Source organism: Phalangium opilio, unplaced genomic scaffold (genome assembly GCF_054372755.1).
Source record: "Phalangium opilio isolate 3A_F unplaced genomic scaffold, DU_Popi_V2 ptg000024l_1, whole genome shotgun sequence".
Classification (NCBI taxonomy): domain Eukaryota; kingdom Metazoa; phylum Arthropoda; class Arachnida; order Opiliones; family Phalangiidae; genus Phalangium; species Phalangium opilio.
Genome location: NW_028324155.1, coordinates 8532839 through 8556142, shown reverse-complemented (window position 1 = coordinate 8556142; position 23304 = coordinate 8532839). Strand labels below are relative to the sequence as shown.

The following is a 23304-nucleotide window of genomic DNA, read 5'->3' as shown; positions in this document are numbered from 1 at the left end:
TAAGAACAAAATTATGGAATTTTGTACAGACGAAAGAAAAAAAAACATTGTACAGTAGAGGATTTAAAATAAAAGAGTCCTATTAAATCTTGTTTCAAGATTTTAAATTATTAAAATTATTTTGGTAAGTCTTGGTCCCCTGTCCTCGTTGAAAATATATTTAAAAATAGTTCGTGATGATTGGTCTACGAGATCACGTGGCTCGAATCTCGTTCACACTCTGGCGGTGGATGGGTTCAGACTTCAGAGACAATTAGTAAATGTCATTTCGGCAGTGCTAACGATGTAGGCCGTCCTGAATGATTCCCGAATTTCGTCAAGTTCGTGACGAAATTGGGGTGAAATGTGTTTAATTTCACCTTAATTCTTAACTATGCGAGAGTTTAGGGTCGAAACCGTTAAAACTAAGGACCAAAACGAAAGGAAAATAGTCCCATCTTGATATGACTTATGTTATGGCCAAGGCTTACGTGAAAATTGTACCGTTATTTGGCCTCTCTCGCGAGTTAGTGTGTAAAATATTGTAATATAACATCAACACAGTGCAATCAAAACCATTTGAATGATTAATTACGCTCGGATTTAACTTAATTTCACTCGGAATAAACTTTTTTGCGTCAATATGTTCAAGAGTATGTTTCGAGCCATTGGAGGCTTTGGATCCATCAAGCTATTTGCAATTCCCATCCTGGCTTGTTATTGCTTAGGTAAGATTAATTTTAATTATGTTTGACCATTATTTAGACGTAATTGGAAAGACTATTCGACGAAGTATTTACTTGGTTATAGGACAATAGTGGCTATATTAATATTATTGTTACATTGATTATTTTTCGGGCTATGTATAAAATTATATGTAGTATCAAAAGTATATAATACTTCTCTTCGAGAGAAGTGTACCACAAAGCGGGGTAAGTGTAACGTCATTCTTCCCAACATCGGAACATTTAGAGCAAAGTTACTAAACCGAATCACATACAAAATAAATAGTTCCCTCATCATTACTCTATTAGCGTTTAAATATTTGGCAAGACGCATGCGCTTGTGCATTTTTGTCCTTCGTCAACACGAGGTTTGTGGGATGATTGCTAAATCCCCCAATTATAGAATTCACCTTACGGTGCGATGCCCATTTGTAGTTTGATGAGCGGGAAAGCAAACTTAAAGGCTGAGCCTGCAAAGAATGACGTTACATAACTGAAGTATTAAGAGGATACAGAGTGTCATCCTTCTTCTATTATCCCCTTCTGGTAGTATTTAGAATTGTGGAAAGGTATTATAGACTAGTGGCGGTAGAGAGGGGCGTAGACTGTGTATTCCTCCATCTGGGAGCGTTCTTGTAAGAGGGGATACTGTGCGCTCCCAGTAGGCGGATGACACTGAGCTAAGAGATAAAAGGGTATGACGTTTGCATACGTAGTACTGCCATTACTCTATATAGTCTTAGCAAAGAACAGGATATATGTAATTATGTATTACCATTGAATGCATTATTCTTTGGACGCGTTGTGATATATTCTTTGGACGCGTTGTGATATATTCTTTGGACGCGTTGTGATATATTCTTTGGACGCGTTGTGATATATTCTTTGGACGCGTTGTTAATAAGCAATATAATGTTCCAAAGTTGTGGTTCAGGTTACAAACCCTTTCTTAATTTGTGTCGGGGTATTTTATCTGGTTAGGCATGGCAATTGCTGAGAAATTATGTACAGATTTGAAAGGAAGGAACATATCTATGGGGAACGAGGCTTGTACTCAATGCACCTGCAACAATGGAACTCAAAGAATGTGCGTGGCCTTTTATTGCCCTCCCCCCGAAAAATGTCGACAAAATGCGAAATTAAATGATAAATGCTGCGAGTTTTTGTGCATGGGAGTTCACGGAGATACTATCAGCAAAGAAGGTAGGATTTTTAATTTCATGGCGCTTCTTAAAAACGGACCGCGAAATATTTGTGTAAGCTAAGTTGCAAACAGAAAATTTCGTAAGATTTCGCGTGAAATTGATTTATTTCTTCGTGAAACTATTCTTGATCAGCGGACAGTCTGACACCAACCAATCTAGGTCTTCGGCTGGTGGCCAGCGCGGTTACTTCTTTCCTCATTCTGGCTCTCTTACTCTTTATGATTCATCGTTTACGTCAACGGCGTCTCTTGCTCGTTATCAGGCGTAAGCGTCTTTATAAACTCGTTCGCTTTTTCCCCAATTTGTTTATTCCCCAATTCCCAAGCTGTTAAGATATCGCCAGAGTGCCAACGCCTTTGTGTTGGTACTTTTATATCTCAGAACAAATTGCAGGTCTTAACGCGGCTCACCGTTTGGACTCGGCGTCTCACGGTGGTCAGCGATACTCGAACGACGACGAAGGTAACGTTGGTTACTTCGTCGGTCACGAGCACTTGGAGTTTGGTTCGTACGACGAGCCTCCTCCGCCTTACAGTTTCTGGAAACCCTCGGAAACGTACGTCCCAACTGGGGAAGCCCCACCCCCTTACGAAGTGACCATTCGATACCCACCGCCTTCCATCTCTGTCTCCCCGACGATCGGGGCCCAACAAGGGCGCCTTTTCCCTCGACCCGATCACGCCGTCGATTCGCGTTCGCCATCGACTGGCATCGGGACCCAAGTCCTCTTAGGCTTGTCTCTAGTCCCCGGTGACAGACGCTCTAGTTCCGACGGTCGAATCTCTCGCCGTTCGAGTCAAATTTCGCCCGGCGTCTTTAGCACCAACGAGCAAGGCGAAAGTACTTGTAGTAGCGATATTAATTACTCGCGCGGAGCCATTTTAGAGTCGGACGCCTTGTACGAGGACCCCCCGGTGGCCATTTTAAAGCGCGATTCCAGCGGAGGAATGACTTCGCAGTATAATCTTTGCGAAGACGATATAGCCAATGGTAACGTTTTACTCGCCACCCCGACAGGAGGGCTGGAAAGCTCCTCGGCTTCCAGTTCTTTGGGGAGAACGGGTCGGCGAAGTAGTAGCTCCAAGTCCCGCGATTCGCGTACCGGAAACCGGTGTCATTCTTATTGCGAAGGCTTGGGACAATGGCGCGCCGAACAAACCAATCAGAAACAAGTTATAGGTGGTTCCAACAACAACGTCGTTCCTGATCCGACCGCTTGGATCGGCGATACGACGGACACTTCCACCAGTTCTAGTCCCAGTTCGGAACAACAAACCGTCAGTCCCTCGAGTAGCGAAACCTCGGGCGACGATTACGCCAGAAATTGTCCCGCCGACATCGCGTCGAACCAACCCAGACAAAAACTAATTCATTTCGGCGTCGGCGCCGCCGGGAATACGCGAGCGTCTTCCGAGATGGTCCAAAAGACTCGTAACTTACTTAAGAAACCGGCGAGTAGCGGAACGGTCACCGCTAATGTCGAGACGACCGCGAAAAAACGCGATTCTAATTCGTTGGAACGAACTTTGAAACAATTGAAACGTTTCTCGTTACCAACGAAGAAAAAATTGTACGAAAGTTCTTCGACGGGAGCTTCGTGTAGTAAACAGCCAACGAGTTTAACGCCGCCCTCGTCTTTATGTCGATCGGGCAATCGCAATAGCGCCGCCAGTATCTCGGAAAGTTCTTGTTCGAGCAGCGCCAGTCCCGAAGACGAAAATCGCGCCAAATTAATCCCCGAAGAATCGAGTGGAAAATTTCAACAAGCTAAAAAATGCAAAAACGTTTGGCATCGTCCCGCTAGTTTAAACTTAAACTCTTACTACGTCACGAACCGACAGACCATGGCCACTAACGCTAACTTTAAAAGCGATAGAAATTCGGACCCTAGTCCACGATGCTCCACTGATTCTTCCGCGGACTCTGCCGCGCCCCATTTGACCTTAAACTCCGTCTTTAACCATCGGTCCATCACTCCCCGAGAAAGTTTCGCCTTTTCACCACCCGGGCGACCCAGTAGCACCGCGACATGCCGACCACCACCCCCGTCTTTTCACTTTACCGAAAACAATCGTCCGCCGCAAATCGTTACCCCCGATACCGTTTCTCCCGAAAGCGCCACGTTACAGAGACGAACGGCCATCGCTAGATCGAGCTCTATTTGTTCGGAGACCGGAGAACGCAACCCTAGACGCTTAAGTTTAAATATGGCGCGTCACGCCTCCGATTCCACACCCGAAAATGGTACCGTCGAAACTCATAATCGCGTCGATAATCTGAGATTACCACCCAATAAGTTTCGACATAGTTGCAGCTCTGAAAGTAACAATTCTAGCTCCTAGACGCGTAAGTATCATCTCGGTCGTTGACGCCAATTAGCGTCCGTCTCTTCCGGTAAATATCCAGCCAAGGAAAATCTCTAGGGACTTGTAAAATTATTTAAACAATTAATAACTACAAAGGGAACAAGTAATCGTCCCTTAAATGAAGATATATATCCTTAATTATCACGCTGTTTCTCTCTACTCAAGTATGTACACCTTTAACAAACTAATACTCAAGTTCAATTCTTCCTGGTTACCGCGTCATTCCTCCAGGAATGACGTGGATAACCTGGGAAAATTGAGTGTTAATAATATACTAACAAAAGTTGTATGATATCATGTTGTGACGAAGTTGAAAGAAACCGCTTCGAAACTTAACTACTAAATTATATAATTACACGAATCTATGCAGCGTAAATTTGCGCTCAATTATATTGATAGTAAAACTATTAGAATTGTGCCATGCTAATTCGCATTAGCTTAATTATGTATTTAATTAAATGGGTTTAAAAGATTGGACCAATTAATCGAATATTCCACTTTGTAAAATTCCAAAAAACGCAAAGTTTATTATCAGTCAGTATTAACGCGATAATACAAATTAATTAACTCTTTTTAATTAACATTGCAGCGTGTGAAAACCTTAATTAATAACAAAATTGAGTGTAAATAGTAAACGTAAAACGAATGATATCACAGGTTTTTTTATATATATATATGTATATGTGTGTGTCAAGCGAATGTTTGTTTGTTTACACGTTAAACGTAATTATGTATGGTTTATTAGTTTTTGTATAATGACGGGTCATTTAATTTAATTGAAAAAGAGTGTTTAATTAATTATTTATTTACAACGGGCGGGTGTGTGCAACATTTACATTCAATATATTTGATCGCGAAGATAAAAATTTTGTACGTACAAATCATTTTACGTTCATTCATAAAATTGTCCTCTTTACGTTTTTTTTTAGTCGTACAAAAATATTTTGGCACTATTTATTTATATTAATTATATTTTCTTAATGAAATGGTTCAGGAATGTTTGGCGTAAGCAGCGGATGACACTCACTTGAGCTCTCTGAAATGGTGATTACAGGTATGTTTTATGGACCTTAATAAGAAGGTAAGAGGTACCACCAGTTCTTACCTCAGATCAATGGCAGTTTCGGAATAAACTCTGATCATGAATTCACCCGGGTATCCCGGTTCAAATGTAGCTGGTACAATGACGTAATTTCCCGGGTAGAATTCGTAGCGTCCAAATACTTCCCGATAGTTTATGTAAGGCCCCGAATTGCCTTCGTCAAAGTTATTGTAGAAACATTGCTTCGAAAGCCTGTTGTTGCTATTGTCAGTCTGGGTTGTTAAGTTGAAAAATTGTGGTTGTTAACAACAAGGGTTTAGCCACGTAAATTATAGTTTAGTAGCGTACTTTATAAATAACAAAACCAATTTGCATCATTTTTACTCCCAAATGGCGAGGGGCGTTTCTGTGCACTTGCATTAGTGATATGACAATGCAACATTTACGGTCCATAGCCGCTTTTATAGGACCTATCGAGGAACATCTTCCAAAGCTATATATAGTTAAAAGATATTGAGGATTGGTGGCGAATAATTCGACGTTGTTTCGTGAGCCACCGCATGATCGGTCGCTTATCCAATGACCCCTTATGGCCTTAACCTTTTAAAGTAATTATAATTTTATATTGGCCTTCGGTGAAACGCTTCGTTAATAACGTACTTGACCGGCTTGTTCGGCTATACCATCCCCGTTAAAATCGGGACCCAATGTGCATATGGAGACTTCCTCGAATTCTTTTCGGAAGTCGTCAAAACACATCCAAAATTCACCATCCCCCCTCTGTTTCCAATCCAGTTGTCTCTTAGTGCGACTGTCAACTTGGTTCCATACAGGGTCACTAAGAAGTGAACCGGTACTTAGCTAAACGTATCGCGGAGATGAGGAGTACTTACTTGTCGTTCCAAGGACCAGTCCATTCTATGCAATTTCCCCACGGATTTCTAACCCTAACCAGATTAATTTCGTCTCCGGAATTCAAGGTGACCTTGGATGAACGAAGAGCCGTTAATGTCCAGTCTCTTGTTGAAAGAAGACCTTGACTTACGTTGGCTACTCCCGTTACCGTGTACGCGTGTCCCGAGACTAAACCGTTTGGGTCCGCCGTTGTGGCCATCCTCCAATCACCCTGGAATTGACAGGGGGAGCGCGAATACGTTTAAGTACTGGCTGACGGCGGGATACTAATCGAGAAACAAACCTTTCTCGAACAAGTTATGAAAGCACCGTGCGAAGAAGCTTGCAAAAGGAACAGAAATAAGTGAGGAGGCACTTCTTCCAGATCGTAACGTTCCGCGAGACCACTGGTCAAGTCTACTAAAGCATCCATCGCTTGACCACCTTCCAAAGCTTCGTATGATCCGTGAAGTCTATAATTTTGAAGTTTGAGTTTTGATGGAATGCGGCCGTGACTAAACGCTCTTACTTGGCGTAAGCTTTCTCCAAGAGGGCCACCCAAAACTCGCGTTTCTCCGAAGAGCGGGAATAGATTAGTTCTCCGTTCCTAGTTGGTAAAAGGTCATCAACGTAGATGGTCACCCATCGACCGAATCTCCATAGTCGAAAGCGAGCGGCTCCCTTGTACCCTTCCCCGTGAAGTTTTTGGTTCGATGGAATGACCCTCCCCATCAAATCGGGTCTCTGAGCCACAGCCGCGCAAGAAGAAAGGAACCAACAATCACCCAAGATGCCTTGAACGATATCGTGACGGCTGACGCCATTCACCAAAAGTTCCGGTTTTTCTACTAGTTCCTAAACAAACAACAGCCGCCCATCACTATTTCCCTACTCGGACCAGGACGTGTACGAATGGCACACTTACGTGTGGTCTCATCCATACGATGTTTCCTTCAACTGGTCGTCGATTGAAGTAGATTGAAGAGTCTTGCGGAGGAAAGTATTGATCAACGAACATTTTACCAAATGATAACGAAGATATAGTTCGTTTCACGCCTTCATCTTCCTGAAAAAATCAGTTGATGAGCTTCAGCTACGTAATGATTGTCTTTCAAAACCCAAAATAATGGGAACGCACTAAGACTTCGAGGTTGTCTTCGGGGGCTTCGACATCGGGCATGTCGAATGATTCCCCGTTCCATTCCGAGTCATCTGTGGTGTTACCCCTGAGGGGAACTTCGTCGTAAGAAAGGGCGACGTCTTGCGGGGGAATTTCTTTGCGATCTCCGGCCAAGTGCGCCCACCGTTTCGGCCAGATCGACGATGAACCCGGTTTTCTCGGACCGTCGACCGCTCTTATCGGGGAAGAGGCTAAACTAGAGCCGCAACCCATCAATCGAACTACCTCTGACCATCACCGAACCTCAACCCTAACCACCACCCCTTTAACGAAACAAAATTAAAGTCGAAATTATTTCCTTATAAAACGAATGGAGATAAAATGAAACGCCTGCCTCGTAAAGGTTTCACTTTAAAATCTAGTCGGTCAGGAAAGTTTTGACGGTTAGCCCAACCCACTATGTAATTTAAGAATTGATTTTTTGGTTCGAAGGACGCTGGATTTGTTATGACACGCTATATAAAGAAGAAGAGATTCTCTCTCCCAGTACTCTTCTCTCCACTCTCATTATCGACTGAATTTTTTTTATGGTACGGTTTAACCTTCGCGGGAAGCGGGTCAAGTCCGGTACCCCGATTTGAAAGTCCAGGGACGCCGGACCGCCTCCCCAAGGACACTTTCTATCTCGCCACTACCCAAGTTTCAGATCCAATTAGTCATTTAAAAATAATATAGTATATTTGGAATTCTGGGGTTTTCCCCCCAATGGATTTTGAATCGATTGATGATCACGATACTTGGTGCAATTACTCTTATGTAATAACCACTTTATGACCTTACCGTCAAATTTAATCTATCTACAATAGTTGATAAGTTACAAACCCCGAGATCAAAAACAAAACGTACCTGACTTTTTTCACCTTTTCATGCCGTTATTTGAGATATTTATTTCCATGAAACGCAATCTTATAATCTTTAGATAGTTAAAATCTTGTAATGTTTTGGTCACGATGGCTTCCTTACTATATCTACTGTAATTCTAATCCCTAAGCTAACTCTTTCTCGAATGTCGAGAGAAACACGCTGCTAATGTTCTTGGGTCGGTATTGTTGCTGTGTTTGGTTTCCAAGGTAATCTTGGCTTCAATCAATTTTTACGTAGTTTAAAGCTGACCAATATTATACACCAGCCGGTCCGGTCCTCTTTAGATATTTCTAAAATGTCCGTGAAGGAAAACGCGTCGGTTCGCGTGCCCCAAACTATAATGCAAATATAATACACAGGAATATAGACTCGATAATCGTTCTTAATCCTTTCAAAATCACCGGGTATAAAGAGGAAAGGGTTAAGAAGGTGACCCAAAGCTTTGACGGTACTGCCAGGTCACTTAAGAAACTAAGGAATATACACTTATTGTCAGACGTTATGAGATTCACACACTAGGAATTTCAAATTGGTTATTTATTCGGGGCTGAAATAAAGTTTTATCAAACTCTGGTCGATATGGGTTCAAGTACTTGGTACTGTCCGATTGAACACAGTTTAATTTGGGGTATCGCACGTTGGCTAGAAGTTATTTTCATTTGGTGGTCTGTTATACGGTCACTAATATTTAATGTTTCCGTGTTGAACCAAGTAAATAAGGGGGAGAATTTGGTCCACCTTGAAACTATATTACGAAATGAAGTTTTATCAAACTCTGGTCGATATGGGTTCAAGTACTTTGTACTGTTCGATTGAACACAGTTTAATTTGGGGTATCGCACGTTGGCTAGAAGTTATTTTCATTTGGTGCTCTGTTATACGGTCACTAATATTTAATGTTTCCGTGTTGATCCAAGTAAATAAGGGAGAGAATTCATCCACCACCCCCCATGAACTAATTCCAACTTCGCGGGCGCCAAAATATATACTATAGCTCTGGGTGGGTAATCTCCGTTCTATTGATAACTTATTCATGGGTAAATGTTAACGCATTCTTACCTTTAGTTTGTTATAAGTTTTATGAGTTATGGTGCGGTAACTTTATTTTTAGTAACCTATGTTTTGAAAGAGCGTGTCATAGGCTACTTAAGGCGGCAGAAAATAAACTCTTCTATAGAATTTCCGTTCCATATACTAAGCTCAATTATAATAATTAAAATAACTGGCTACCCACACTTAAAACTTTCATTCGAACCCCCCCCCCCCGGTCCTTCCGTCGTAATTATTTATTGAAGGAATATAAACAAGACTCCGCGTTATGTTTAGATACTGAACCCCTCCCATAAAAAAAAATAAATTCAATTGAATAATATCAAAATTTTCAGTTTTATTTGTACAAATATTTACATTGTTTAAAAATCAGTTTGTTTATTTGTGTTTTAGAGAGCTTGTAAAGGGAGATTTGCTAAAATTTGTAAGTTTTTTTTGTAACAAGCTAAACTACACAATGGTGTCCCTGTTCTAGAACAGGAATATTTTTTAACGTTGCTACAACCTTCAGCACCGCAGAGAACCTTCTCCGGAACACTTTTAAATTTTAAAGAAAATAAAATTTAGTTTTAGGTTAAATTTTGAAGCTTGGTAATGACTCTTGATTAAAATTCTTACACAGGTGGTGGTTGTGGCATTAATGGGTATTGGTAACCGGATGGAAGACAAACCATGGCCGTTGTTTGATTTGTAATGTAAGCTATTTTAGGCTGTGAAACCTTCTTAGTCGCTTTTTTAGTTCCCTTCACTTTAGCGTCAGTTTTCTTAAGTAGGCGTTCTATCGTTTGTTTTTTATCTTTTTCCCGTTTTTCATCAGCTTGTTGTTTACGTTTTTTAGCTCTAACGAGTCTCCGTTGAATCATTTCCTCTGTCATTTCATTTTGGGGATATTGAGGAGCTTTTGTTTTTATTATTGTAAATAAATTATCCAGTTTAATTAAGGCGCTAATTAATTAATTATTTCACGTCCTTAATTACATACAGGGTGTTGGTATTAGCTCTTCTTTTTCTTTTTGACTTTTGCTTTCCAATAATGCTCTTTGTCTAGCAGTCATTAGATTGGGGTCTTTCATTTTTTTAAGTTCTTCATCAACCTCCTCTAAACGTCCCGATTCTAAAGCGACTAACCAAGCTTCTTCCTCATCAATATCACTTTCATTGGAATTATCATCTTATGTTTTAAAGGGTATTTTTAATTATTATTTTACTAAATATTGTATGGGGGCAGAAGTGAGATGAGACTAGAAGTGAAGGGCTCTAGCATTGATAGTAGATCCTGGCACTAGTGAACAAATTTGAGGATTTTATGCCGCTTCAATCGCGCCTACGCTAGAGAGAAAAAAATTGGTCTAGTTCCAAAAAAAATTTCCTACCCCCTTCCCCTCAACCTAAAGCCGCGAAACACGGACGCGGCTCCTTGAATCTAGTTCGGCCGTCTACCGCCGCGAGCGTCTCACGTTTTGGAGGGGAAATTCTGAAACCGCCACCAGAGGGCCAAACGTTGGTGTGTTATCAAGAATATTCACGTTCGCCAAGTGAAGAATTTGGTTAGCTCAATACTTCTAGTCTCATCTCACTTCTGATGGGGGAATGAAAATACCCACCCTTAGTTGATTCATCGCTATTAGCTTCTGGAATTTCAGACTTTATAACGCTTTTTTCTCCTAATGTTTGTCCCCCAATACGAATTTTAAGTTTCAAAGCTGGTTTGGCACCTTCCGAGGAAGTCCCTGGACTTCCACAACCCGAACCTTCTTCCTCCTGATCAGTACCCCGTTTTTTCTTGTGTTTTTTATGTTTATGCTTTTTGTGCTTCTTGTGTAAAATATCTGATAGTAATTAATATAATTAGCTAATTAATTGTCAATTAGTGTTCCTTCCTTTAGATATGGGTTAGTCTAATGCCAATATTATGTACCATTTTCTTGTCCATGACTCGTACTAGTGCTAGGATCGTCTGGTACGTTTCCTTGCATTTGGTCTCCTTTCTTTTTTGTCATTAATACAAATTTAAACTAATTAATATAATTAAAACTAATTAACGTCACGAAAACAATGTCAAGGAAAAGCCCCAAAGGCTTAATTGGAACAAGCAGCCGACACTTCGTGAAAAAACAAATGCAGCTAGGAGTAATAATGAAACGTACCCAGTATTTATATTTTTGACAAATTTCGATTCGCGAAGCTCTAGCAACTGTCTGCTAGATAGTCAAGCCTCAAAGTCCCGTCCGATTGAAAGAGTTATTTAATCCAAATTTTAATTATGGAACAAAACTCTTCAAAAAATATTAATTTACAATGTCGAAGCACTTTTTCTCAACCGAAATTAATATTAGTTTTTAGTGGTAAAAGAAAATCCGGGAAAGATTACCTATGCGAGATGTTAAAAAATGAGTGAGTATACTTAAGCCTTGGCCTATCAAGCTGCCCCGCCCCCCAGTTCCATTAAATTAAATGTCTAATTGTTACGTGTAATTAAGGTTTAATTCTATATGTATTATACGCTTATCGGGGCCTTTAAAAGAACGTTACGCTTTTGTAAGTCTTATCCTTGTCAGTAAAATGTTTAGAGTGGTTTGAATTCTGTGTAACATTTTAAACTCTTAGGAGAAAGGCCTGAATTACGCTCAACTTTTAGATTCTAGTAGTTACAAAGAAACATTCCGGGAAGATATGATTAAATGGGGCGAAGATCGAAGAAAAATAGATCCTTTTTATTTTTGTAAACACGCTGTGCTTCAAAACGAGCGTTTTGCCAAAGAATCTTCTATTTGGATTGTTAGTGATGCTAGAAGAAAAACTGATTTGAAGTTTTTTAAAGAGTTCTATCATTTGGTTACAAAAACGGTTCGAGTTGAGGCTTCTCTGGAAACTCGAAAATCCCGGGGCTTCCAATTTACTCGCAGTAAGTTAAATTTACCCAGGAGTATTAAGTGATAGTTAAAAGAAAGGATACTTTAGGTATAGATGATGCTGAATCAGAATGTGGCTTGGATGAAGTGACTGATTGGGATTTCGTCATCAAAAATAATGGCCAAATAGACGAACTTAATGAAACTTTACAACCAATTAAACATTTAATCAAGAATTTGATTTAATTTTAAAAATAATAATAATACTGTTAAATTTTAGTATGTATTGTTATGGGATGGGTTTTATACAAACAAATATTTTTATACCAAAAATACTTTATAAATTTGGTTACAAAATAAAAATAAGTGAAAAAAAAAGTTGAAGAACTTATTTTATATAGTCGTGGCATCCCATAGAATCACCCAGGTAGGCTTTAAGAGTAATAAGGCGGGGAGGTGCCATTACTATGGTTTCCACGGCGACTAAAGCTTTTGGAGGGAAATAAAGTTGGCCGTTATAAGTTGGGTGACGTCACAATGAGCCAAGGCTTAGCGGAAATAAAAATAGTCGTTGCCTACGTTAATCAAGGCCTGTGCGCGGTGGCTTCGAAGGGGGCGACTTTTAAGAAACGAGACTTATTATTTTCTCCCTATTTTACCGCGAGATTTCATTGATAGGCGCTATTAGCTGGACCTGAGGCGCTAATAGCTGGACCAAAAAAATTGTAAATGTTCATTTTCTCGCGCTTGGAATTTTAAATACTCATTTTCACGCGCGTTTCGGTCCAGCATGAACGCTGGATCTTTAGAGATCCAGCGTTCATGGGTCCAGCTATTAATGAAATCTCGCGGTAAAATAGGGAGAAAATAAGAAGTCGCGTTTCTTAAAAGTCGCCCCCCCCTTCGAAGCTACCGCGCACAGGCCTTGATTAACGTAGGCAACGTTTCAAATTATTTAAGTCCAGTTAATAGCGCCTCAGGTGAGAGAATTTGGCAACTTAAATTGCCAAAATAAAAATAAAAATCGGCGCCGCGCACAGGCCTTGATTAACGTAGGCAACGAAATAGTAAACAACAACAACAACGGTCATTTAATTCCATTGACGCGAAAATGGCGGTGATTCCCACGAACCAGGATTCTTGCTATTTAGCATTATTAGGTTTAGCGGAAGAATTTAGAACAATGAGTCCACCGAATATAAGATGTTGCGTTCAATGTTTAGCGGCGATATTTAATTTAAAACCTCCGCAAAGAATCGAAGCCAAAACGCATTTACAACTTGGTAACATCTTACTACAATACACTAAAAACACGGATTTGGCTCAATCCCATCTAGAAAAAGCGGTAAGTTTGCTTTAAATAAGCTAATTAAGACCCTTTAATTTACTTAAATCATTTAAATTTCAGTGGTTTTTATCACAAAACGTATCCTTTTGTTATATTCTTCTATACCTCTCTATTGTCTTAGCATGGATAAAGAATGCGCGTGAGGAAATTTGTTTTCACTCTAAAGGATAGGCAACTCCCTATCTCGGGCGACAGCTTATTCTGTATATATTCTGTTACAACATCGGTTGTCAGCACGCGCAAAGCTATTTCTCTATGTAACCTAGCCTTGCGCGTGCTGACAAGAGACAAAAAACTTCAGGATATTTTAAACGATTTCCTGAAGATCCTGAAGTTTTAAGTCTCTTGACAGCACGTACAAAGCTAAGTTACATAGAGAAATAGTTTTGCGCGTGCTGACAACCGATGTTGTAACAGAGTATATACAGAATAAGCCGTCGTCCGAGATAGGGAGTTGCCGATCCTATAGCGTGAAAACAAATTTCCTCACGCGCATTCTTTATCCATGGCGTTAGGTTGTTATCCTTAGTTTTTTAAACGTTACTCAGATGGATATGGTAGGTTTTGAAGACATCAAGTTTGAGTCTGCTAGCGTATTATCCGAAATTTACGAAAAAAATGTACTAAACGCAATTTAGAGCATTGTTTTAAGGTGTACCTATAATTGTTAAATTTCAAAATAGAATCAATCAAACCATGCCAAACAACTTTTACGTAAAGCTGTGGAAATATCTCAAAGAACTTCGGTGTTTTGGCATTGCCGGCTTTTATTTCAGCTTGCTGTAAGCTTACCTACTTTAAACACAAGTTTAAAACCATGGATAAAGAATGCGCGTGCGGAAATTTGTTTTCACGCTGTAGGATAGGCAACTCCCTATCTCGAACGACAGCTTATTCTGTATATACTCTGTTACAACATCGGTTGTCAGCACGCGCAAAGCTAGGTCTCTATGTAATCTAGCCTTGCGCGTGCTGACAAGAGTCAAAAAACTTCAGGATATTTTAAACAATTTTAAATCCTGTTTCTCTATGTAACCTAGGTTTTTACGTGCTGTCAAGAGACATAAAACTTCAGGATCTTCAGGATTTAAAATATCCGCGAGTTTTTTTAGCTCGAGTGCACGGACCTCTAGGCCTTAGTTTCAAATACGTGTAGTCAAGAGACATAAAACTTCAGGATCTTCAGGATTTAAAATATCCGCGAGTTTTTTTAGCTCAGTGCACGGACCTCTAGGCCTTAGTTTCAAATACGTGTAGTAGGCTGTAGGCAATTTCACAGTATTTGAAACTAAGGCCTAGAGGTCCGTGCATTCGAGCTAAAAAAACTCGCGGATATTTTAAATCCTGAAGATCCTGAAGTTTTTTGTCTCTTGTCAGCACGCGCGAGGCTAGATTACATAGAGACCTAGCTTTACGCGTGCTGACAACCGATGTTGTTACAGAGTATACACAGAATAGGCTGTCGTTCGAGATAGGGAGTTGCCTATCCTATAGCGTGAAAACAAATTTCCTCACGCGCATTCTTTATCCATGTTTAAAACAATGAAAATTAAAAAAAAAAAAAACATGATTTCCAGCACATTTATGCTAAAGAATGTGACTTTATCTCAGCCTGTAGTGCATTAAGAGTTGGTGCCGAGTATGCCTTTTTATCAGGGGCCCATTACACTCGCATATTATTCTTATTGTGCAAAGGAATGGTAATTAGATATTTATAGTAGAGTTTAAACATTGAAAATTTGTCTAATTCCTTAAATAAATTACAGCTTTTAATGATTGACCGTAAACTCCAAGAAGTCCATCAAGTTTTAACCTTAGCTGGTCAATTAGTGGAAGCTTGGCAAGGTGGTACCACTCAGAAAGAAGCCCTAAAAGTTTTCTTCTTGGTTTTACAAGTGTGCCATTATTTAACAGCAGGACAAGTAATTATAAAAATTAAATACATAAATTAAATATAAACTTAATTAATTTCAAACTCATTTTTTAAGGTTAAAAGTGTTAAACCTTGTTTGAAACAACTTCAACAAGGAATTCAAACCATAACCTCCATGCATGTTGAAGATGGTTAGACTTTTTAACATATTTCATGTTATTCTTATCACTTTATCATGTATTTTAATTTAAATTAATTAATTATTTATTTATTTTAAAATAGAGATTTTGCCTACAAATGCCGGAGACATGTTTCAATGGATGCCTAAAGAACATATGTGTGTTCTGGTTTATTTGGTATGATAAATTATTGTAATTAAAGGGAGGGTGAAGTAGAAAATCAAGTGATTTTTTATCGATTCTTCTACTAATTATAAGACCATTCTGCATAGTGAAACATTCAGGAAATACTTCCGAATGATTTTAAAATTCAAATTGGGTTCAGATTTTAAGGACAATTTTAAACAAGGACTGCCGACCAATCGCGTAACGCACTGCCTTTTTGATAACAAAATTCTCGTGGCACGCTCCATGTCTCGCGCCACGATTGTCACGTCACGCGCCTAATTTTATGAAATCTCGTGATAAATTTCATTCAACACAGAACGTGCCACGAGAATTTTGTTAATAAAAAGGCAGGGCGTTACGCGATTGGTCGGCAGTCCTTGTTTAAAATTATCCTTAAAATGTGAACCTAATTTGAATTTAAAAATCATTCGGAACTGGTATTTCCTGAATGTTTCACTATGCAGAATGGTCTTATAATTAGTAGAAGAATCGATAAAAAATCACTTGATTTTTCACTTCACCCTCCCTTTAAACTTATTAATTAATCTTAATTACTAATGATTTAATTTTAATTACATCAGGTAACTGTTCTTCATTCAATGCAAGCTGGATACATGGACAAAGTACATGGAAAAAAAATGCCCACACAATTCTGCTACAAATAATTCAAACTATTTTCTTATTCCAGGCTCAAAAATATACGGAAAAAGCATTAATGCAAATTGAAAAGTTAAAAAGTATAGAGTTTCCCTCACTCACCATCTCTTTAATTATAAAAAAAATATTAATTATTTTATTTCAGTGTTGGATACTCATCCAATTTTATCATCATTTCAACTGTTATTATTGGAGCACATTGCCATGTGTCGTCTCGTTATGGGAAACAAATCCTTGGCTATCAGGGAAGCCTCTCAAGCTTTACAAATTTGTAGGCAAGAACCTCGCCTGTTAGCGCGTCATAGTCCCCAATTACACGCGCTTTTGGGTCTTTACGCCATGTCTATGAATTGTATGGAGGCAGCTGAGGCTCAGTTTGGAGCTGTTTTGAGAGTAAGATGAGTAGAATCAGAAGTGAGATGAGACTAGAAGTGAAGGGCTCTAGCATTGATAGTAGAACCTGGCACTAGTGAACAAATTTGAGGATTTTACGCCGCTTCAATCGGGCCTACGCTAGAGAGAAAAAAATAGACCCTTAAATAAAATAAACAAGCTGGATACCTTATATCGCCGAGTCGGGATTTTTTCAAATAGAGTACCAACGCCATCTAGTGGCGAAAGGTTTCGTTGAATAAATTATAAAAACTTTACTAAGCCTTTGCCTAAATCTAAAACTGTGTAATTTCAATGACAAGCTTTGGAAATCTCCTTACCTTTCTACGATTTGAGACTTAATTGCGAAAAACAACAAGGTAATTACGTTGTGAGCTTGTGTAAAGCGAAATCTGCTCTAAAACAGTTCCTAAATCACTTTCACCTGAAACTTCAGTTCCCAAGTTCCGCCATTTAATTTTTAAAGTACACTTCCTTACCACTACTGCGCAAAATCGGCCCATAGCCGTCTAAACCAATCAGATTAATATACTGATTACCCAGAATTCTCTGTCAATCCTCAAAAGACGGTTGGAAAATTTGAACGATTTTCTTTAAGGGTCTATTGGCCGAGTTCCAAAAACATTTCTTACCCCCTTCCCCTCAACCTAAAGCGGCGAAACACGGACGCGGGTGCTGGAATCTAGTCCGGCCGTCTACCACCACGAGCGTCTCACGTTTTGGAGGGGGAAATTCTGAAACCGCTACCAGAGGGCCAACCGTTGGTGTCTTATCAAGAATATTCACTTTCGCCCAGTGAAGAATTTCGTTAGCTCAGTACTTCTAGTCTCATCTCACTTCTGGTAGAAGACAGCCACCAAACCCCCTTTTTAAAGACTTTTATTTTATTTAATACTTTAATTTAATTTAATTACAGAGCAGTACATCGACTGAGCTTTGGATTCTGGGCAGTTTGAATTTAGCCATTGTTTATTTAAGGAGCAAAAGAGATAAAGAATTGGGTGATTTGTTGTTACGTCTAAATCCCGAAGTTTTACCTTCTTCCTCTCATAGTTTGAGAGCTGGAGCTTATTATGTTCACGGCTTAAATGCCTTTTTTCAAGCCAGATATAATGACGCGAAGTTAGTAAATAATTAATTAATAATCCTTAAGTGTAATTAGTAATTTAGATCAATTAATTAAATCCACTTTAATTAATTTAATAGACGTTATCTAAGAGAAACTTTAAAGATGGCCAATGCTGAGGATCTAAATAGATTAACTTCTTGTTCTTTGGTCCTTCTTGGTCATATATTTTTCTCTTTGGGAAATAGCCGTGTAATTAAACTTAATTACGAGTTAATTAATAATGTTTTATTTTTAGGTTAAATGGAGATTTTGTTTTTGTTTGCAATTATTTTTGCAGGAAAGTATGAACATGGTGACCCCAGCCATGCAACTAGCTAGTAAAATCCCCGATGTTCACGTTCAGTTATGGGCCTCTGCTCTTTTGAAGGATCTTTATCGTTTGTTTAATGATCCCATGAGAGAGCAGGAAGCTGTTAAAACTCATAGCAGTTTTTCTCAACTCTTATTGAATGATCATTTCCAAGCTTCTCAACTGGAAGAGCATAAATTAATTCATTGGATTGAAGGGGAACCTCCCATTATTCCCATTCAAGTTCCAACACCACCAACTACCATTTTGTAATAAGCCTATTTGTGTAAATACATTTTTACAGGCATTAAAGACAAAGGCCTAATTTATTTTATTTTTTGGACAAATTTGTTCATAAACTTCATGTATTTCTGTCATTTTTATCATTTTATGATATTTTATTTTGTAATTTTGTGTTTTACGTCAATAAAATACCATTGATGAAGGTTTGGTCTATTTCTTTTAAAGTCTGGACTCAAAAAATCCCGCCAAACAGAAACCAAGCCACTGAATGAAGTGAACTGAATCAAACTGGGCAAATCAGCGCCTTCTATTGGCTCAAAAATGCGGCTTCTTGAATCGTAAGCCTAAAAAATTAATATAAAGAAAAATTACATGAACTGGGATTCGTTTAGGCGGGTTTTGTTAGGTTTAAATTGAGTTTAATTTCAATTTAGTAGTGCGTTTAATGACGATTTAGGGATATAAGAATTTCATCTAACGTTTCGGTAAGTTTATTTCCCTTAAAATTCGTAATAATAATTAATTCGGGGCACGGAAGAAGGAAGCTTCGTATTAGGCTTAGCTTAGCCTACGACTTTGTATACAAAACCAAGGCTTAGCTGCTTGAATAAGCACGTCAAAAATAGATAAAATTGATAAACATTTGGCTTCTTTTTAAGCCTAGGCTTCAGTATTTCGTTTAAGCTCGGCCTAATGTTTAAGTCACTTTAAAAGTTAATTAAACATTTAATCAAATCCCCTAAAAGACCCCGATGATTTCTTAAAAATTTTGTTTCGTTTGTTGCTGATAAATCAATTATGGATAATTGAATATCAATATTTGCCATCCTGAACACTATATAAATGTCATAATTAATCCTAGCTTAATGGAATTTAAATGTATAATTAATCCGAACTTAGTGCAGTTTAAATATAAAAACAAAAATTAAAGTTTCTACGAATATGTAAGATAATAAGTCTCAACATTGAAGCCATTCTTAGGTTCTATTTAAGGAGTTGTACTACACTGCTTCGTTAAGTATAGTTACAGTGGGTTTTATCATGGTTTTATGATTGAACTAACAAATATGCGTGCCCTTGAAAAGCTTAGTAATGATGTACTTGTAGTTCCGAGTTCCATTATATATTATAAAATATATAGGTAGTAAATTACTAGTTTGCATGGTTCTATTTAAGGAGTTGTACTCCAGTGCTTCGTTAAGTATAGTTACAGTGGGTTTTATCATGGTTTTATGAATGAACTAACAAATATGCGTGCCCTTGAAAAGCTTAGTAATGAAGTACTTGTTGTTCCGAGTTCCATTATGTATTATAAAATATATAGGTAGTAAATTACTAGTTTGCATGGAAGGAAGAGTGTTTACTTTAATTTCAAAGCTCCAGAAAACAATACCTGTCAAATAGCATCACTGTTATTGCCTTTAGCGTTTTTTAAATTGTAGAAATGAAAGGGCAAAGATTTTAGGGCGTTTTTAATAATTTGACATTGAAAATAACCTTTGATGGTCCAAAAACTGTTAGAATGCTACCAAGTTAACTTCTGACCTAACTAGACCTTGAAAACGGTTTCAGGTCTTGTTTTTATGTTACATTTTAGGAGTGCATTTTCATTTACTGTTCGGTTAGATAATAGGAAATTATAACGTCCTCCTCAGGGTTTTAGTTACCATGGAAAGTCAATTTGGGTCAATGTTGAACCAAAATAGTGTCAGCCAAGTAGAAGTAAATCTAGTGTGCTGGTGGCGATAGTAAAATGGAAATAAGATGGCCGAAAATCTTCTGCTCAAGTACCTGAAAAGGACTCCCAGAGTTCAAGTAGAAAAGCTCCCAGACACGACGACCAGCACTGATGAAAGCGCGGATAAACAAGTTAAAGTCAAAAAGGAAAAAACGGACAACCACGAACCTTCTTCCCGATCCGAACCCGCGAAAGTGATTCAGTCGAGCTCAAACAATAATAAAACAGGGACGCCCGTCAATCAAAATGCCACCACCACCCCTACCGTCATATCCCAGAACAAAGCGCCTCCCCCTGTCCCAGATGAATCCGCAGAAATTGACTTTTCCAGTATCATGGGGAAATTTGGATGGGTGGTTATCGGGGACAATAATCTGCCCTTTATCCTGCGCGGCGAGGAAAAATTCGTGGCCGTCCGTATCGTCGAAAGCGAGATTATATCCAAATACACAAAACTGTTACCATGGCACGTTTTTACTTCGACGAACATTAAAAGTTATTACGTGACGGAAAATGAGGCGAAACTCTTGAACGAAATCAACGATTTTCACAGCGATCATCGTTTTGGGTTGGCCCACATAACTATCAAAGACGTCGTTGTCTCCGTGACGGACGCCATCAAATTCGAAGCTTACCTAGAGGTGTGCAAAGCCAAACTTTTCCCCGAAAGAACTTCCAGATCAGAACGATACAGAGGGAAATGCGGGATACTCCAAATTAATGGCAAGATACTCAGCCCCTATCTGGTGAATAAAGGGACGAAACTGGTTCCCGAAGCTTTCCTCTCGGAAGGCATGTTCGTCTCCAAGTCTTCGTCGCCCATGGAAGACTGGGACGTCGCCTATTTGAAATTTATTTGTCACGTCACGGGACTGGATACGCTTAAAATTAAAACCGGATCCACGTTATACCCCGTTGAGGAACTGCAAGATCTCATGAGTGGCAAAATCGTTGATATAGAAGAGAAACCTTTATCCTTGGCCAATCAACCAATTTCGGGATCATCCGACGCGTGGTCTCAACAACAACAATCCGCCAAGAACATGGCCGCGCTCGGCAAGCAATTAGTTTCACCAAAAATCTCCTCGACGCGCGCGGCCCCCGCCAGTTATTGGAACTCCGCCGTTCTTCCCGAGGGTCTCAGGATGAGCGGTGTAACGGCCGCTTGTAGTAGCGCCGGAAAAATGAACGAAACTCTACCGGATTTCGCGAGTAGCCGGTACATGGAGCCGCCACCCATGGCCAAAGTTTCCTCCAATCGAAATAGCGCGTCCGCGATTAAAAACAATTACTACCCCGGTCAGAACAACAATAATTTATTCCCGCGACCACCTCCCTTGATTAGGGCCGGTCGACAATTAATAAATTCCAGTCAAAGCGCGATGGCGTCATCCTCCTCTTTGGAAAGCTTAAGTCGGCCACCGCCTCCTCTCCAATCGAACGCGTCGTCCGCGCTACTAGACTCTCATAGGAAAGCCGCTAGCGCCGCGAGTAACTTAATTTCCAACGGAGAAACGTCGGCTTTCCATAATTTTTCCGGCTTACCCGACGGCTTCATCGGTTTCCCAAATGGAATGACGTCTTTAACATCCCTGAAGAATCTACAACTCGGTCGGTACGCGAGCACCGAAGACGCTTGTCGGAAAATGAACGCGGGCAGTTTAGTGATACCACCACATCATTACCCGACTCCGCCGCAATCGTCTCCCTTACAAGCTTCGACGACCCCGACTCCCGTCTCTACTTCCTTGCCGCTGGGCCTTTTAGAGGGCACCTTGGCTCACCACACCGCCCTGCAGAGCGAGTACATTGATCTATGTAGTCCTCCGCCTTCCCCCGATTCCCGAAAGCTGGTTGGTAACGGGATTTTATCCGGAAGCGGTAGTTTGGGACAGTCTCACCACCACCAGATGGTCCCTCCTCATTTATTGCAACGCTTGGAAGTGGACGGAAGAGTCATTTCGGCCACCAATCTAGAGCCCTATAAATATCAGTCGATTATGGTGACTGCCTTATCCCTCGTTCAGAAGACTTTCTTCCCCACACATAATTCCCTACAGAACTGTCATTTCGCGCTCAAAAACGTCTTGGGCGTACAACTCTATAATGGAACGGGGTAATTACCCTTTTACATTTTCAAGCAAACCCCCTTTACTACGTCCTCTAACTCGCGACTATATCATTCCCGTTTCTAAAACGCTTCCTTCCCGTCTTTCAGATTGCACTATCTAACTTTAAGTTGTCAAGGGATGTCTTCGAACGGCGATGTTCTATTAGCCATTTCGGATTTACAAAGCTTTTTACCGCATCTAACGTATATGTTTCAACACAAAGACAAACACATGAGGGAAAACAATTACGGCGACGAATCCTTGATTTCCCCCGCTAAAAAGTCCAGATTAGACTTTAGCGTGGCTGGAGATAATTGAAAACCAAAATTAAACTTTTAACACGCGTGTGCCAACCAGGCTCAACACTAACAAAACGTACTAAAATTTAATACGAAATGAATTTGACGTCATGAAGGAAATTAACCAAAAAAAAAAAAAAAATAAATGATAAAATCCCTTTTTGCATAAATTTTATTGTATTAGGATCAAAAACTGTATCATACTACGTATAAATACGTACAAATATATATAATAGTCTTGGAAAACAAACAAACGAAACTAATTTCGTTCAGAGTTGTTTAGTTAATTTTTTTTTATTTAAAGCGTTAGTTAACGAACCAATTAAATGTTTTAAATTATAAGAAAAAGAATATATCTTGGTGATCGCGCTCCCTCGAGGTTCTGTTACTTAGTTAGGTTTCTCTTTATTTGTTGTAAGCCTCGTATTATTTTTTTTAGTTTAGTCTTATTTCGTTTGCGACGATTTGTTTTAGTTATAATATCTTATTTTTTAAGTCAACGTAAGTTTTTCGATGAAGTAAAAATTATTTCGCTTTTATTTAATCGCATTTTTTCTTTTTTTTTTTTTAAGAGAAAATATAACTTGAGAATTCCTATCATGTTCTGTAAAGTATTTACATAATTATTTTGTAAATAGAAAAGTTTCATCGTGAAGATTAAACTGTTGTTTGTGCCTTTATCTTAAAAAAAATTGTTACGCGTTCAAATTGTATTTGTTA

The 23304-nt window shown here is 39.2% G+C and overlaps 6 protein-coding genes across 10 annotated transcripts; 4 read left to right on the top strand and 2 right to left on the bottom strand.

The window, feature by feature from the left end:
* The first annotated feature begins 567 nt into the window (after positions 1-567).
* Positions 568-5217, top strand: LOC149692689 (uncharacterized). Of its 3 annotated transcripts, none has more exons than XM_089868491.1 (4): positions 568-707; positions 1686-1907; positions 2042-2173; positions 2303-5217. In XM_089868491.1, the coding sequence occupies exons 1-4, from the start codon at positions 623-625 to the stop codon at positions 4249-4251; spliced, it is 2388 nt and encodes a 795-aa protein (XP_089724617.1). In that variant the 5' UTR covers positions 568-622; the 3' UTR covers positions 4252-5217. The 3 variants fall into 3 exon arrangements, with proteins under 3 accessions (XP_089724617.1, XP_089724616.1, XP_089724618.1); XM_089868490.1 differs by having other exon boundaries at positions 2291-5217; XM_089868492.1 differs by lacking the exon at positions 2042-2173.
* Positions 3695-9501, bottom strand: LOC149692688 (calpain-A-like). 3 transcript variants are annotated; one of them, XM_089868506.1, is made up of 10 exons: positions 8238-9501; positions 7350-7654; positions 7137-7277; positions 6741-7066; positions 6516-6684; positions 6211-6443; positions 5978-6155; positions 5666-5917; positions 5381-5589; positions 3695-5311 (listed from the first exon to the last, which is right to left on the bottom strand). In XM_089868506.1, the coding sequence occupies exons 2-10, from the start codon at positions 7602-7604 to the stop codon at positions 5299-5301; spliced, it is 1776 nt and encodes a 591-aa protein (XP_089724632.1). In that variant the 5' UTR covers positions 7605-7654; positions 8238-9501; the 3' UTR covers positions 3695-5298. The 3 variants fall into 3 exon arrangements, with proteins under 3 accessions (XP_089724632.1, XP_089724633.1, XP_089724631.1); XM_089868507.1 differs by lacking the exon at positions 8238-9501 and having other exon boundaries at positions 6211-6302; positions 6363-6443; positions 7350-8217; XM_089868505.1 differs by lacking the exon at positions 8238-9501 and having other exon boundaries at positions 7350-8218.
* A 121-nt stretch (positions 9502-9622) lies between these two features.
* On the bottom strand, positions 9623-11363 carry LOC149692687 (INO80 complex subunit B). Its single transcript, XM_089868528.1, has 5 exons — positions 11224-11363; positions 10910-11134; positions 10288-10476; positions 9924-10203; positions 9623-9842 (listed from the first exon to the last, which is right to left on the bottom strand). Exons 1-5 carry the CDS (start codon positions 11303-11305, stop codon positions 9695-9697), a joined length of 924 nt encoding a protein of 307 aa, XP_089724654.1. The 5' UTR covers positions 11306-11363; the 3' UTR covers positions 9623-9694.
* Positions 11364-11568: 205 nt separating this feature from the next.
* On the top strand, positions 11569-12403 carry Pmvk (Phosphomevalonate kinase). The gene is made up of 4 exons (XM_089868540.1): positions 11569-11699; positions 11786-11843; positions 11913-12210; positions 12267-12403. Exons 1-4 carry the CDS (start codon positions 11569-11571, stop codon positions 12401-12403), a joined length of 624 nt encoding a protein of 207 aa, XP_089724666.1.
* A 725-nt stretch (positions 12404-13128) lies between these two features.
* Positions 13129-18638, top strand: Mau2 (Mau2 sister chromatid cohesion factor). Its single transcript, XM_089868504.1, has 14 exons — positions 13129-13502; positions 13566-13583; positions 14054-14125; positions 14189-14287; positions 15083-15205; positions 15272-15427; positions 15494-15569; positions 15661-15734; positions 16307-16348; positions 16414-16462; positions 16528-16775; positions 17692-17897; positions 17982-18093; positions 18182-18638. Exons 1-14 carry the CDS (start codon positions 13269-13271, stop codon positions 18464-18466), a joined length of 1794 nt encoding a protein of 597 aa, XP_089724630.1. The 5' UTR covers positions 13129-13268; the 3' UTR covers positions 18467-18638.
* A 131-nt stretch (positions 18639-18769) lies between these two features.
* LOC149692684 (uncharacterized) lies at positions 18770-23276 on the top strand. Its single transcript, XM_089868493.1, has 3 exons — positions 18770-18921; positions 20092-22290; positions 22393-23276. The coding sequence occupies exons 2-3, from the start codon at positions 20201-20203 to the stop codon at positions 22601-22603; spliced, it is 2301 nt and encodes a 766-aa protein (XP_089724619.1). The 5' UTR covers positions 18770-18921; positions 20092-20200; the 3' UTR covers positions 22604-23276.
* The last annotated feature ends 28 nt before the right edge of the window (positions 23277-23304 follow it).